Source organism: Canis lupus, chromosome 12 (genome assembly GCF_048164855.1).
Source record: "Canis lupus baileyi chromosome 12, mCanLup2.hap1, whole genome shotgun sequence".
Classification (NCBI taxonomy): Eukaryota; Metazoa; Chordata; class Mammalia; order Carnivora; family Canidae; genus Canis; species Canis lupus.
Window position 1 is genome coordinate 57,866,378 of NC_132849.1, and position 14,691 is coordinate 57,881,068.

Genomic DNA, 14,691 nt, shown 5'->3' on the forward strand with positions numbered 1-14,691 from the left:
TTGCTGCGCGGCACCAAGCGTCACCAGCTACAGTACAGGGCCAGGGAAGCCTGTACACAGTCCAGCTGGGAGGGAATGCTGTGGCTCCTTTCACCTCGGGGAGTAAATGGAGCCAAGTCCTGCAGCTGGTGCTGTATTCACTCCCAAACAATCTGAGGGGAATGACTGCCGTTTCTTAAGCCACCTTTCCCTCCCAACACCTGAATTGCACGACTGACTGCATTGCTGTGATCACGGAATTAGCTCGTCCTTGGCTGCTCAGCCAGACTCGGGCCTGGCACGTCACCAGGTCCGCTCTCCCCTCCTAGACCTGAGAATACGGTTTTCCTTGCCGTAGGTGAACGCAGTTTCTCAGGAGCTATAAACAAAACAGGTTTGACTGGAGCAGGGGCCAAGGGGAGGGACAAACCTCTGCAACTGACGGTTTGTCTCACTTCTCTGAGCATGTCCTTTTATCATTACTCAGGATGTTCAGAATAAAGGAATTGGTGAGAGACGGGAGCTAGTCACCACGCTGCATGTTGGCGAATGAGGCCTACTTGAGCAGGAAGGGAAGGGGAGCTTGGAGTAGAGACAGGGAGCTTAGATGGAGAAGAAGATGGGGGGAGGTCCTTTCCACTCTGAATGCCAAGGACTTGGAAAGAGCTCTTCCCTCCGCCAGTTGGGTGAAATGCAGCCTGCCCAGCTGACCGTGCCAGGGTCCTGTCCCCTCGAGAGCCTCCTGCAGCGCCTGTGAGTCCCCAGTGTCTGGGCTTTGCCAAGGCCACGCTCGGGCCTGGAGGGGCAGGTAGGCTGGCCCAGGCCAAATGGCCTCTGGTCCTTACACCTGGGAGTGAGTTAGTCCAAGAGGATGGAGAGCTCAGATGCTGGGTGTGTGTCGACGCTCCTCCAACACCCTCTTAAGTCCTAGTTTGCCGTGTGCGGTTACCTGTTGCCACTGATAAGGTTGGCACTGCCTAGGGGCGCCTGGGTACCTCAGTTGACCTGGCTCAGATTATGATCTTGGGGTGGAGATCAAGCCCCATGTTGGGTTCCCTGCTCCATCGAAGAGTCTGCTCCCTCTCCCTCTGCTGCTCCTCCTGCTGCGTCACTTGTGCTCTCAAAAAAAAAAAAAAAAAAAAGGCATAGTCTAGTCATTCACAGAAACCTGACACTTCCAGGCTTACTGTGTGAAGTGAGCAACTATGGCCTCCACCAAGGAACCTTGGCAGGCGGTGAATTTTCCCTCCTGAAGGTGCTGGAGACTCAAGACAGGGCCCCTGGTGGGGAGGAACCTGGGGATCCCAAGCTATCGGTCCAGGATGAAGGCAGCGGTCTCAGCCTGGCAGGCTCTGCCTCAGTGCACTCAGGGAGTATCTCGAGCCGAGATGGCAGGCGCACCCCCTGCTCCAGAGATGGGGTGATGTGGGGAAGGCGGGCAAACCTGGAAAGAGCCGAAGCTCCCCAACTCCTGATGTGATGCATTGGAGGTGAACGTTGGGACAGAGCAGACTGCAAAACTAAAATGTGACGTTAGGGCAGCCCCAGTGGCACAGCGGCTTAGCGCCGCCTGCAGCCCGGGGTGTGATCCTGGAGTCCCGGGACCGAGTCCCATGTCGGGCTCCCTGCATGGAGCCTGCTTCTCTCTCTGCCTGTGTCTCTGCCTCTCTGCCTGCCTCTCTCTCTCTCTCTGCCTCTGAATAAATTTAAAAAATAATAAATAAAATTAAATAATAAAATGTGATGTAAAAAGGTAACAGGGTGGGACACCCCGGTGGCTCAGCGGTTGTCTGCCTTTGGCCCAGGGCGTGATCCCAGAGTCCCCAGATCGAGTACTGCATCGAGCTCCCTGCAGGGAGCCTGGTTCTCCCTCTGCCTGTGTCTGTCTCGTGAATAAATAAAGTCTTCAAAAAGAAAAAAAAAAAAAGTAACGGGGAACCACAGGAACAGGGCTGACCGTTCATGTTAGAAGAGCTCCGGTCAATAAAAGGACGACGTGGTAGAAAGTAGGCAAGACATGAACACGGTTCCCAGAAAGGCTCTTTGGGCATGAGATTTTCAAACTCGAGAAAGGCACCGTGTCGCATGTCAGGGAGGCAGATGAAGGGGTTCCGAGGTTGACGGCTAAGCAGGCGTGCTCACACCCCAGACGCCGACGGGACGGTGGGAATAATCTCTGGAGGCAGCTTGGCAACATTCCAGATCATCCAAACTCCGACCCAGCAATTCTAAGAATTTTCTGACCCAAACCCCCTTACGGGCTTCGCACTGTGCACGTAAGGGCACACAGAGATGCCCCTCGCGTCCATCGAGGGGACTGGCGAGATGATCCCTGGGCCGGACTGTGGCCGCTTGAACACACACCTGCAGGAACCCACGGCCCGGCTCCGAGCTGCGGGGAGAGGAGCTGGGGAAGCGCGTGTGTGCAGGCACGTACGCCCGTGTGCACAGAGCCTTTCTGGAAGACTGACAAACTGGGGGCACGAGGGGAGTGGAGACTGCATAGACACGTCTCCTCCACGTGTCCGCATTACTGATTGTAAAGAAATTACAAGCCTCCCAAGGGAGGAGAGAGGCTCAGAACTAAATGGCTCGCGTCTCATCCCACGGCGGAGGGCAGGGAAGGCCAGGGGCTCCCGCACCTGCTCCGTGCTTCTCCTGAACTTGAAGCCCAGAGAGGCCAAGAGGCTCGACTGAGGGAGGCGGGCGAGTCAGGAGGACCTAAGAGTACGTAGGTCTCTGCTTCCCGGCCCGTCTGTGCCCCTGAAGGAAGAGCCACCGCGGGAATGAGCCTCCTCTCCCAGCAGGGGCGGGGACGGGGCTCCCAAGCCCCGCACAGGGGGGCACCCGCTGGTGGGCCTCCAGCCTGAGAAGCGAGAAGCGAGGCCTTGGACTCCCTCACCGGTCGCGAGGGAGGGTCGGAGAAGCTCAGGATTTAGTGCCGAGTGAAAACATCTGAGAAATCCTTGCTGCCTCCATTTCTGGAAGTGGAGGCTTTTTTTCCATCCTCACTGCTGACTCTCAATGGGAAGGGTCGTGACCGACGTGCCCCGGGGGCGGCCTGGCGCCTGCAGCTCTGACCTGCCCGGGGACTGTGCGGGGACTGTGCGGGGACTGTGCGCACTCAGCTCCCTGGCTTGACAGGCGGAGGTGCCAGGCTCGGCAGATAAAAATAGAAGATGCTGCAGGGCCGTATACTTGCTGTGCATCTGAGCTTTATATTTGGGCAACCATGGAAGGGCCTCCGAGCCCTGGCTGCAGGCCCAGCCCCGCCTGGACGCCGCGGGGCTGCCCGGACCCTCGGCCTCCTTACGGCTCCAGGGCAGCAGGGACCGGCGGCTCTGGGAAGCGGCCCCACCGCTGGGCCGCCCGAGCCGGAGCGCCCTCCCGGCCGCGGCCACCAGGGGGCAGCAGCACCCCGCGCGCCGGGCTCCTCGGCCAGGTTGGGCGCTGTGACCAAACTGCCAGGTCACAGGGTCACTCAGCAAACGCGTGGCCAAGAGCCCTGACTGTGCCAGGAGGGCCGTGGGAACAGGAGCATGCTCTGGCTCAGACGGAGATCCAGGGCCGGCCACAGGGGCTCCAGGCAGCTGCGGCCACCACCAGGCTCCTGCTCCCCAAAACTTCCTGAGCCCCAGCAGGTGGAGCCCCTCCTGCCTCACACCTGCTGTGCCAGCCAGTGAACAGCCTTGTGGCCCTTGCCTGTCCGGAGGGGGTAGCACCCCAGCCACCTCCGGAGGGGACCCGGTGACCCTGCCCGCTTGTCCCTCTCGCCCTGGACGCCGTCCACAGCCTGCACCCTGCCCTGGCAGTGCCGGCAGGCTCCCCTGAATGTGGGTGGCTCTGGGCAGCAGGGGGCGCTGCTCCCGTGGAACCCACCCCCACGCCACCCACTGGCTATCCTTGGAGCCGGGGTCCGGGTCCCACTGGTCTCCATGCATCGGCACCTATGGCACCAGTGTTGCCCTGCCCCATCCTGGCATGGCCCCAGGCCCATGCTCTTCCCCCACCAGAGCTGCCCCCTGGGGGCATCGGGTCCTAACCCTGGCTCTGGCCCCCGTGCCCCCACATCTGGGGGATTGAGGAGCCACTGAGTAGCCCTCACCCTGAGCTGGAGAGCCTATGGGGCAGGTGTCGACCCAGGGGGGTTCACCCTACCCTAAGGCCCTGCAGCCCTTCTCTCTGCAACCGACATGCAGGGCCAACATCACAGTTCTCCGGGAGGACAGGGAGGGCCTTGTCCGGGGCCACAGGGCTCACGAGTGGCCGAGCTAGGACTCGTACCTCTGCCCCCGTGTCCAGGGCTGTTGTGGGTACGGATGGGCCCCCTGCTGACTCTCAGTCATCATCCCCCCAGCAGCTGGGCCTGTGCGGGGCTTGGCACTGGATCCAGGGGCAAAGGCGACCGCAAAGAGATGAGCTGACAATATAAGGTCAATATGAGGGCAGCGGCGCTTGAGTGAGGGGAGCGTGGGGGCTATAGCCACTCTCTGGGGAGAGGCGGGGGTGGCTCTCTGGAGGAAGGGACGTTGGCACGTCGTCTCAGAAAGGCCCTGGAGTGTGGGTGAGTATGAAGTTCAGGGCGGAGGCCGGAAGGCCACTGTCGCTCAAATTGGGGATGGAAACGGTGGATGCCCTGCTGCCGGCAGCAGAGCTGGGCCGGCTGAGGGCCAGGGGCAGGGTGGTCTCCACCGCACCCACCCAGCAGGGGCTGCCAGGGGCGCCACTCAACACAGCCTCTCCCACGTCTTCAGGAGCCACCCGTCGCCAACACGGGCCCAGATGCATCAGACTCTGGATGCCACGTCTCTGCATGGAACGGGCCTGGATGTGTGTCCGTGTCCAAATCCTCATCTGTGGAGACCCAGGCTGGGTCTGTGGTCCCCAAGCACACCCAGACCCATCCCCCCACCACATACAAACACACAATGTGCGCACATGCACACATGCACACACATGCACACACAGTGCAAGGGGCACCGTCTGGGGGTCTTGATCTGGCCAGTTGTGATTCTGCTACTGACTTCCTGGGACCCGAGCGAGCCTGAGGGGCCTGGCCGATGGCTAGTGGAGAACTGGGAGGTGGGGGGTCTGCGGGGCCGGTCCCCTCCCTCTCCCGGGCCTCTTGAGCCTGCAGGTGGAGCAGAATCAGCCCAAAGGCCCTTGTAGACAGAACAGTCCTGTATGAGCGATGCCCGGAGCGTGCGAGCTTGGAGAGTGTTTGCACGGGCTGTGGGCACACGCAGCCACAAGCAGGGGAGACCAGCCAGGATGGGCCCAAGGGAGCCCTTTCGTGGACTGCAAGGGTCAGGTGGCCCACAGGTCCTCAGAGATGGCTCCTCTTTGGGCCTGAGCCCAGGGACGCCCACCCCCAGCCCAGCCTTGGAAGCTGCTAGAAAGAGCCTAAAGCCGATGGAGGAGGAGAGGCCCACTCTTTGCCCTCCAGGGGCAGCTGCCTTTCCTCCCCTGGACCCTGCGCTGGTCAGGCGGCCCCCACCCCGGCCCCACACTCCCCCCGTGGCTCCTCTGGCCCCTGGTCCTGGGTGGTGTCCTGCTGGGCCATGGCCCAGGCTCGCGCCCTTGGGACTGTCTGCTCCATAAACACGCCTCCCTCCAGGGCCAGGCTCACAGGGCTCCTGCACCACTGAGTCTACCTTCACCCCTTCTCCTCTGAGAGGCCTTCTGGATACCTCCCAGGCCAAGGAGAAGGCCGTGCCACGGGACTCGGACTTCGAACCCCCACTGCACCCAGCCCGAGGCGCCAGGCCTGCTCTGCCCGCAGCCCCAGGGATCCAGGACCCCGCCTCCACCTGCCCGCGCGGGGCCCACTGAAGTCCGAGCCCAGCACCAGCACGGTCAGGCCGCCCGAGGCTGGTGGCGGGTGGGAGGCCCAGTTGTGATCTCGGGGGGCCGTCCGCCTCACAGGCCGAGGCCTGCCGCTGCCCCTCCCGGCGGCCCCCTTCCCCTTGGCCCGAGGGGCAGTCAGCCCGGTTCGGAGCCGAGGCCTCTTCTAGATGCCTGGGTCTCCCCTCGGGCCAGTGGGCTCCTCGAAGCCAACCTGGGCTCTGTTCACTGCTGGCCCGCCACCCAGGGGTGCATTCGGATCCTATTTTCTGGGCAGAGTCCTAGGAAATGCAGACCAGCCCAGGGTCACTTTTTTGAAGATTTGCTTGAGACACAAACGTCACTAGGTGTGCAGTCTAGAGTCTAAGGGATACATAAGAAACCCCTAAGAACGTTAGCCAACTTGAGGCACCCATGCAGGATGGAGAGGGTCTGGGCTCCCCAGGGCAGGGAGAAGGCAGGATGAGACCCTTGTAGGAGGATGGGGAGCGGGGAGGAAGGGGCAGGCCCAGGCCTGTACTGCGAATGACCAGGGAGGGGCAGGAGACTCCGGGCAGCTCTGCTCCAAGAAGAGGACTCCCGCTGGGAAGCTGGCTTGGACCAGGCGGTTTTGAGTTCAGTTCTGGGTTCTTTCCTCCTCTGATGAGCTGAGCTTTCCTGGCACATGGATACCACCTTTGGGGCTGCTTCGTCTCCCTCTCAGGCAGCAGGACTCCCTAGGCCACACTGACCTCTGTGAGCTCCCGCAGGGGCAGGGTCGACTAGGACCCCCAGATCCACATCTACCAAGTTTCGGCAGAAGCACTTGTGATACTCAGTTTTTGTTTTGTTTTTTAAAGATTTGTTTATTCATTTTAGAGACGGAAAGGGCATGCAGGGGGTAGGGGCAGCGGGAGACGGAGAGAGAAACTTAAGAAGACCCTGTGCTGAGTGTGGAGCCTGATGTGAGGCTCGATCTCATGACCCTGAGATCAAGACCTGAGCCGAAAGCAAGAGTCACTTAACCGACGGGGCCACCCAGGCTCCCCCCTCCATAGCTTTATGTGCCATTTTGACTGGGTCATGGGTGCCCAGATATTGGGTTAAACATGATTCTGGGTGTGTCCACGTGGGTGTTTCTGGATGACATTAACATTTCAGGGGGTCCAGTAAAGCGCGTGGCCCTTCCCAGTGTGGGTGGGCCTCATCCAGCCTGTTGAATAGAACAAGAGTCAGGGAGGGAAATTCTGCTCTGAGGGTCTTGAACAGGGATGTTGACCTCTTGCCTTCAGGCTCGTTCTGGAATTGTGCCTTCGGCTCTCCGGGGCAGAGCTCCAGCTTACAGATCTTGGGACTGTGCAGCCTCCAGAATCACGGGAGCCAATTCCTTAGAATAACTCTGTGTGTGTGTGTGTAAAGCTTATTGATTTCCTATCGGTTCTGTGTCTCTGGAGAATCCTGCGAGGCCAGTCGCCTCCATTCATGCCTCCGCATGCCTAGCATGGAAGCCCTCCCCCACAAGCAGTATATGCATTTAACCTATTTTTGTAAAATTCAAGTCCCTCCCTGAGTGGGGGGAGATTCCCCTGGGCCAGGCGGAGTTGCCAAGGCATCCTCTTGCCATTTTGTAGCAACGGAGGGTGCTGCCCACCAAGGCCCACAGCTGTGGCTGCATGGGGAGCTGCACCGCCAACTAGGCCCTGGCAGTGCCACCGGCTCAGAGGGCACTTACAGACGGCTCGTTGTTTGTGCTCGGGGGCGCGGGCCTTGAAAGATCACTAAATTCAACAAAATAGCCACAGTCCCTGACAGCCTGTGAGGCGGGCTCTGAGCTGCGTGCGCGGCCCACGTACCTAGACCACCTGCCTCTGAGTTGCACCCCCTTCCACTAGTGAAGATCCTGAGGCTCTGAGAGGTCCCGCAGCCCACAGCAGGGGTGACAGACACACGGAATGCCAATCCTCCTCCCCCTCCCCCCCGCCACACCCTTTGGAGAAGGTAGGCCCTCCTCAGCCAAGGGTGCATCTTGACTGGCCCATCACGGTCACCTCACACCCCCACCTAAGGCACTGATGTGGGTTTCAGCCACTGAGAGGTGAAGCTGGTGAGGAGGGGGCAGGGGAGAGAATTCTGGAAAGTTCTCCCTCTCCAGGAAGAAGAGAAAAGAGGGCTGCTCCTCTTCCAGCCTGTGGAATGCTGTGTCAGCCGTACTGTGGGGACCCACAGGAGCTAAGCGTGACGACCAAAGCTAAATGTGAGACTAGGGGGCGGGGGGAGGCAGCGCGGGGGGAGGCAGGGCGGTGGGGAAGGTGGAGGGAACCTGGGAGCCCCGGGGATGCTCTCGCCAGCTGCTGAACTGGCCAAGCCTACAGAGCGCTGCCTTTGGACCTCTCGACGTAGGAATCAAACATTCCTGTGATGGAAGCACCTCCTGCTAGGTTTTCTGCTGCTGGGACCAGAGGTGTCCTTCCAGTCACCAGGTCTCCCTCCCGGCCCGCGCTGAAGCCCCTGGTGCCCGCTCTGTCCTCAGAGGGCATGTGCTGTCCTGTGACCTTGCTGATGACATGGGCACAGGGTGGGACAGTTGGGGAGGGAGGCACGCAGAAGCCTGACTGTCCAACCTGCCAGGGACGGTCATCTGTTATTTCCACAAATATTTCTTGGCATGAATGGGGCGGATCCTGGAGAACAGGCTGCCCGAGATTTACAGACAGAGGGAGAGCTACAGGGACACGAGAGAGGAGCGGAGTTTACCAACGGCAACCCGACCCGCTGCATCTACCTTGACCCCAGAGTCCTGAGCACCACGGGCGGCAACGGGGGCTCTCACGGGCCAACACAAAACTCAGAGAATTCCGTTTATTTGATCATTTTTAATACGGGAAATGCCAGACCAATCAACAGGGAGGACAGACCCTACACAGATGCCTGCGCTCACTACGTGGACGGGACGGTCTCCACGGCACTGGGCACGCATGCATTTCCTTGGAAACGGGCAGATTGAGAGCGCATAAATACCACAACATAACCAGGCTCGGGGGCGATCACAGGCCACGAGGGAACCACGCTTTCACGGGCAACGGAGGCATGAAATACGGGACCTACACGGGCACATCTCACTTCACCAGAGGCATAATTTACACATGAGAAGAAAGGAGGCCACAGTATATGTACGTGCAAGCAGCTTTGGTCAGAGGAAACGGACGAGCGAGGTGGAGCCATGCACGGGGAGGGCTTGCCCGTCTGCTCTCGCTCCATCCTTGTCCCCACCTTTCCCACGGTCACCTGCGAGATCACAAAACAGAATAGCTGGCCTTGTCTCGATCTTAGGAAGTCCCATCAGTGTCCCCAGCGGCGTCTGGGCTCCCGGGGAGGAGAGGTGCCCCAGGAGCCAGATCTGTGAGCCCTGCGTGTAAACACATCCCCGGGGGGCGCCCTGGGGGGGGCAGGGGGGCAGGAGGAGGCCCGAGTGGGGAGGAGGGAGGCGCAGCCACCAGGCCAGGGCAGGTGCCGTGTCGCCCGGGCCCGGCCGGAGAGCAGGAATGGTGGAGGAGGCATCCACTTCTGCAAGCAAAGCTGAAACGGCGAGACAAGCCTGTGTTTCTCCGCCACTGTCCGGACGCCCGGCCCCTCAGAACTGACTGGCGCTGCTGGGGTCGCACTGCAACAACCGGACGATGGACGGGTCGCTCTTGGCACCTTTAATGAACTCTTCCAGGGACAGCTTGCCTGTGGCAGGGGAGAGAGGAGAGATGGGGTGAGCCGGTGCTCGGGGGTCTTCTCGCTTCCCGAGGTCAGGGACGCTGCTCCCGTGGCGGGGGCGCCCCGTCTGGTCTAAGTGTCGCACCTTCCGGGAGCTGGACGGCAGTGAGCCTCCACTCACTTGGCACGCGTTTCTGGAAAATCCCTTTTGGCTCCCACGGCTCACAGCAAAGCACTGGATGGCTTAAAGGACACCCCACCTAGCTGGACCGGGGCTGTGGCTTGTGGGACAATTTCGATCCTGTTAGAAGCCACCCCAGGCTTTACTCAAGAGAGCTGTGGCTTGGGGAGCCTGGAGGGCTCAGAGGTTGAGCGTCTGCCTTCGGCTCAGGGCATGATCCCGGGGTTCCGGGATCGAGTCCTGCATTGGGCTCCCTGCAGGGAGCCTGCTTCTCCCTCTGCTGTGTCTTTGCCTCTCTCTGTTTCTCATGAATAAATAAATAAAATCTTGAAAAGAAAAAGAAAGCCGTGGCTTACCCGGAAAGAACATGAGAGGCCTGTATCTCATCCATAACTGATTCAGCTGAGGGGACCATGGCTCAAGGAGGGCGGGTACGGGGGGACAGCTGGGGTCCCCCTCCCTCACTGCCCAGCGCCTGGTCTCCCCTGGAGGCAGCAGGCCCTGGCTGCTCGCTGGCAGGATCGCTCTGTGCTGCGTACTATCGCCCTTTGGGGTGAGGGACTAGGGCAGGCTGGCGCGCTATGGGTCCAGCTGGGGCTCCCTCCCTGCTCTCCTTCCTGCACCACCGACCCCGTGACTGCTGGAACCAAGATCAGGAAAGCGGGTTTTAAAACTGAAGCGCGTTCCGGAGGAGCCGATGCTGGGGACACATGGGTGTCCCCCTTGGTGGCCCCTTTCCCAGGACATACACGGGGAAGGACCTAGGCTTGAAGCTGGCTCTGTTCTGGGGGCTGTGAGCTGTGCTGACGTGGATCCCACAGGACAGCAGTAAAGGGAATAAGGAGCTCGTGGCCCCCACCACGCCGCCCCGGGGCCAGCTACCACCCTCTCCCGTCTCAGGATCTTCAGCCCCGACCTGGCCCGGAGGACGCACTCAGCGAGCCTCTGCCAGGGAGCCAGGTGAGGGATCCAGGATCTGGAAGGGGGATCCAGGCTCCCAGGCAGAGACCTCCCAGCAGCCCACTGCCGGAGAGGTACACCCCCTCCTCCTAGGTTGGGGGGCGAGCAGCAGGGGGCCGGCAGGCTGGCTCCAGGGGAGATGAAACAACACCCAGGCTGAAGGATGGGCTGGGAAGCACCCCCTTCAACGGGGAAATTCTCCAGGACCCTCTGCTTACTTACACGGCTGGGGGGCAGGGGGGGCTATTGGGCTTTGCTGCTTTCCTATGGTTGGTGGGGACATTTACTCCCCCACCCTCTGACCACTCAGGGCGAGGAGCTCCTGAAAGCACAGCCCCCGCCTCCTGGCAGACAGCAGGGGCGGGTGAGGGACCAAGGGGGGCCCCGAACGGCTCTGGGGGTTCCTGAGCACGGTCTGGGGCTGTTCGGCGGCTGTCAGGGTGTTCCCGGCGCTCGCTGGTCTCAGCTCACGGGAACGGCCAGGACGGGTGTGAACAGGAGAGGGTTGTGCTGGAGAACACCTGCCAGGTGCCCCGACCCCTGGGGGAGGCAGGGAAGGTGAGACAAAGCACAGGGCCCCACCCGCACCCCTGCCTTCACCCTTGTCTCTCCATTGAGTCTCCCTTCCGTCCCCAAGCTGCGGGACAGACGGACACTGGGGCCCACACAGGTGCCCCGACTCCCTACGTCAGACTCAGGTTCACAAGGAGCTGGGAAGGTGCAGGCCCAGCTGGCTCTCGGAGGGGCGGGCGGGCGGTCTCAGGCGGGGGAGCGGGCCGGGGAAGGGGGGGCCGGAGAGCAGTGCCCAGGGCCCTGGGCTCACACTTTCTGGGCAGCACCTCACTGCATCCTCACAACCGCATGAGCCTGGCTTTGTCACCCCCTTTCACAGAGGAGCAAAGCAAGGCTCAGGAGAGCCAAGGCTCGGGGCAGGCCTGTGGGCACCCGGGCCCGTGCCTTGCTACCCTGGAGGGGGGGGGACAGGTTTTAAATCCGCCCAAGAGCGATGCCGGGCACAAGGCTGTCTTGTTTTACACGTGAGCACGTTTGTAAAGCCATGTGCCGCGTCCAGTGTACTTTCTGTCGCCTGTGGTCACACAGTGAACCCATCCCCGGGCTGGCTCAGTCCTTGAGCTGTTTGCTGAAAGCACTTGAGAGTTTACAGAGCACTTCCTCCTGCATTAGCTTACTTTGCATCTCCAGCACCAGCCGGGGGGCATTTCCTTTTCTTCTCTAAATGTCCCCCTTCTTTATTGTTTGAAAGCAAATCAGACCTGTCTCCGGGACTGCACTTGACAGAGCCCCACGAGGCACGGACCCGCCGTGTCGTGTCGCGGCCACCTGCCCTTACCCAGGTCCCACGGAAGCTCCCCGCTACGGCAGAGGGAGAAATGGGGGCATGTGATCCCTGCGCCAGCAGCGGCCACCGCGGCCTGTCCCGCACCTGCCGGTTCTGCGGCAGCGCGGCCCCGGGGGTCCTGGCACAACTGCTGAAGGCCACTGTGTCCCAGCAGAGCCCCCGGGGGCCAGCGGGGAGCCTGCAGTCTCAGGATGACAGCAAGGGTCCCACCATCCGACCTTTGATCCTTCACCATCCCCCTGACCTGAACAGGGCCCAGGTGCCCCGGGACCCCTGCCTCCCTCCCCTGAGACAGAGACACACCCGTACGGTGCGTCAGTTTCCTGCAGAAAGTTATTTATTAGATCAACAAAGCCTTTGGTTTTCAGGGATGCCCCTTTCAAAGAACAAAAAGTCAATATATGCAATGATATACACAACACTCCCTAAATATCAAGCCAAAGACTGAAAATAAAACTTTTCAACTCCTTTCTTTAACAGAGAGGATCAAGAAGTGACCTGTTTCCTTCCTATAAGGGGTATGAATTCCATTTTACTCAATCTTTCTTTAAATTTTCTTAGCAACTTCTTAACAACTTCTCCACTTCCAGAGAACGTAGCCAATTTAGTAGTAGTTAATTAACTCAGGAAAGCTTGCTGGGATACACAGAAATCATTTTCATGAGCATATAATGATCTGATATATGTGACAGTCTCCCCCGTTTTAGAAGCGGGGACACTCCGGCTCAGGGTGGACAGACCATGGCTTGAGGACAGAGCCAGGATGCAGGCCCGTGTCTCCCTCCCTGACCCTGAATCCCAGCTCTTCCCGCCGTCCAGCTGCCCTGGCTGCGCAAGGCCAGGGGTGACCGGGGGAGGCCTGGGAAGTGCTGATGGGGAGGGAAGGGTCCCCAACACACTGCGGCTCTCAGCGGCCCCCGCTCCTCCTTTTTTTTTTTTAAACTTTTTTTTTTTTTAAGATTTTATTTATTTATTCATGAGAGACACAGAGAGAAACAGAGGCAGAGACACAGGCAGAGGGAGAAGCAGGCTCCATGCAGGGAGCCCGACACGGGACTCGATCCTGGGTCTCCAGGATCACATCCTGGGCTGAAGGCGGCGCTAAACCGCTGAGCCACCCGGGCTGCCCGCCCCCGCCCCTCCTTACCGTCATTGTTGGTGTCCATCTGTCTGAAGATCTTGTCCGTTCGTTTCTCCGGAGTGGACTCGTCCTCGGGCATTTTCATCACAGAGGACACCATTTTGTATATAGCCTGCAAAGAGACACACAGAAGCATGTGCTCTAAGATTCTGGAATGTTCCTGGGCCGATGGGGCAGGGGTGAGCTTCTGCCCAGCCCACAGCAAGGCACGAAGAGATGCGGATGCGAGAGGCCTTCAGGACCCTTCCTCAGCTTTCTAGAGGAACATTTCTAGAATGTTCCATGGTGACTATCACAGATGGCCTACTGGGCAAAGGAAGCCAGACCCATTTATGTGAAATTTGAGAGCAAGGAAAACACCACCACAGTGACGACCCTGAGACTGGGGGCTGTCTGGGGCGGGGGGCAGGGAGGTGGGAGGGGATAGTGCAGAGGAAGGTTCCTGAGGGAGCCTTTGGTGGGGAGGGGCTGGGAACGTCTGTAACTCACGAGGGTGGCGGTCATACAGGCGTATATGCACATGACCCACTCCACACTTAGCTGTGAGCATTTTACTCTGACTGTTATACCTCCTTTTAAAGATTTTATTTAATTTATTCCTCAGAGACACAGAGAAAGGCAGAGACACAGGCAGAGGGAGAAGCAGGCTCCCTGCGGGGAGCCCGATACGGGACTCGACCCCAGGACCCCAGGATCACGCCCTGGGCCGAAGGCAGACACTCGACCACTGAGCCACCCAGGTGTACACAGAGTTGTACCTCCGTTTAAAACAAGAAAGATTTCACCCCTGAGACCCATAGGGAGAACCACATCACGAGCCCCAGAAAGGCCAGGCAGCAGGGTGACCAGGTGTCTCCAGAAGGATGGAAAACCTGTTTAGAGCACCTCAAGCACAGGCAGCATGCGTCTCCGGGCCTGGTGGCACCCAGGTGCATCTCCCTGGGACAGGACATCCCCCTGGGACCGGGCCATGCAGCATGCCCAAGTGCAGAGCCAGGGGCAGCACCAAGCTCCTCCAAGGTCTTGGTGGGCTTCTCAAGTACTTAAAACACAGTCCACGCTGAGAAAGGTATAGGAGGTGGGTGTCCCAGCCAGCAGGCTGAGGCGCCATGCGAGGGGCCAGCGGAAGGGTCTCAGGCTTTTGGGGCCTAGCAGCCAGATCCTATTTGGACAGGCATGGTGCCCGGCCCCACCCCGTACGTGCTGTTTTGAACAATCCCACTTGTGTGTTCGGTTTTGCCCAGGCCGGTCTGCTCAGCCAGACAGGCATGCCCGTTTGCTGGGCAGGCTAGGGTTCTAGGGAGAAAGATTTCTTACTTCTATCCCCTTATAGCTAAGAACCAAAGTGACCATTGAACCGCAGAGTTCCCCAAACCTGTGTTGATTTATTCTGCATGAAAACCACCTATTAGGGCAACGGGTTGGTCACTGTTCAGGCCAGCGGAGGCTGCTTTAGTTCACGGGTTTGACGCTCTTTGCTCAAGACTTAGCCCTGAGCTAAGTCCCTTACGTGTAGAGAATGTACTCCAGGAGTGGGGGCGCAAG

At 59.8% G+C, this 14,691-nt stretch overlaps 1 protein-coding gene across 3 annotated transcripts in view; it reads right to left on the bottom strand.

Annotated features, from left to right (window-relative positions):
* Positions 1-8,660: 8,660 nt before the first annotated feature.
* The window catches only part of HPCAL1 (hippocalcin like 1), a 113,174-nt gene continuing 107,143 nt past the window's right edge, over positions 8,661-14,691 (bottom strand). For all 3 annotated transcript variants that reach the window (XM_072771100.1, XM_072771099.1, XM_072771101.1), the window contains exons 4-5: positions 13,153-13,258; positions 8,661-9,531 (exon numbers count right to left, since the gene is read on the bottom strand). In XM_072771100.1, the coding sequence (XP_072627201.1) occupies positions 9,434-9,531; positions 13,153-13,258 (204 nt within the window). In that variant the 3' untranslated portion in view covers positions 8,661-9,433. The remainder of the gene's footprint in view (positions 9,532-13,152; positions 13,259-14,691) is intronic.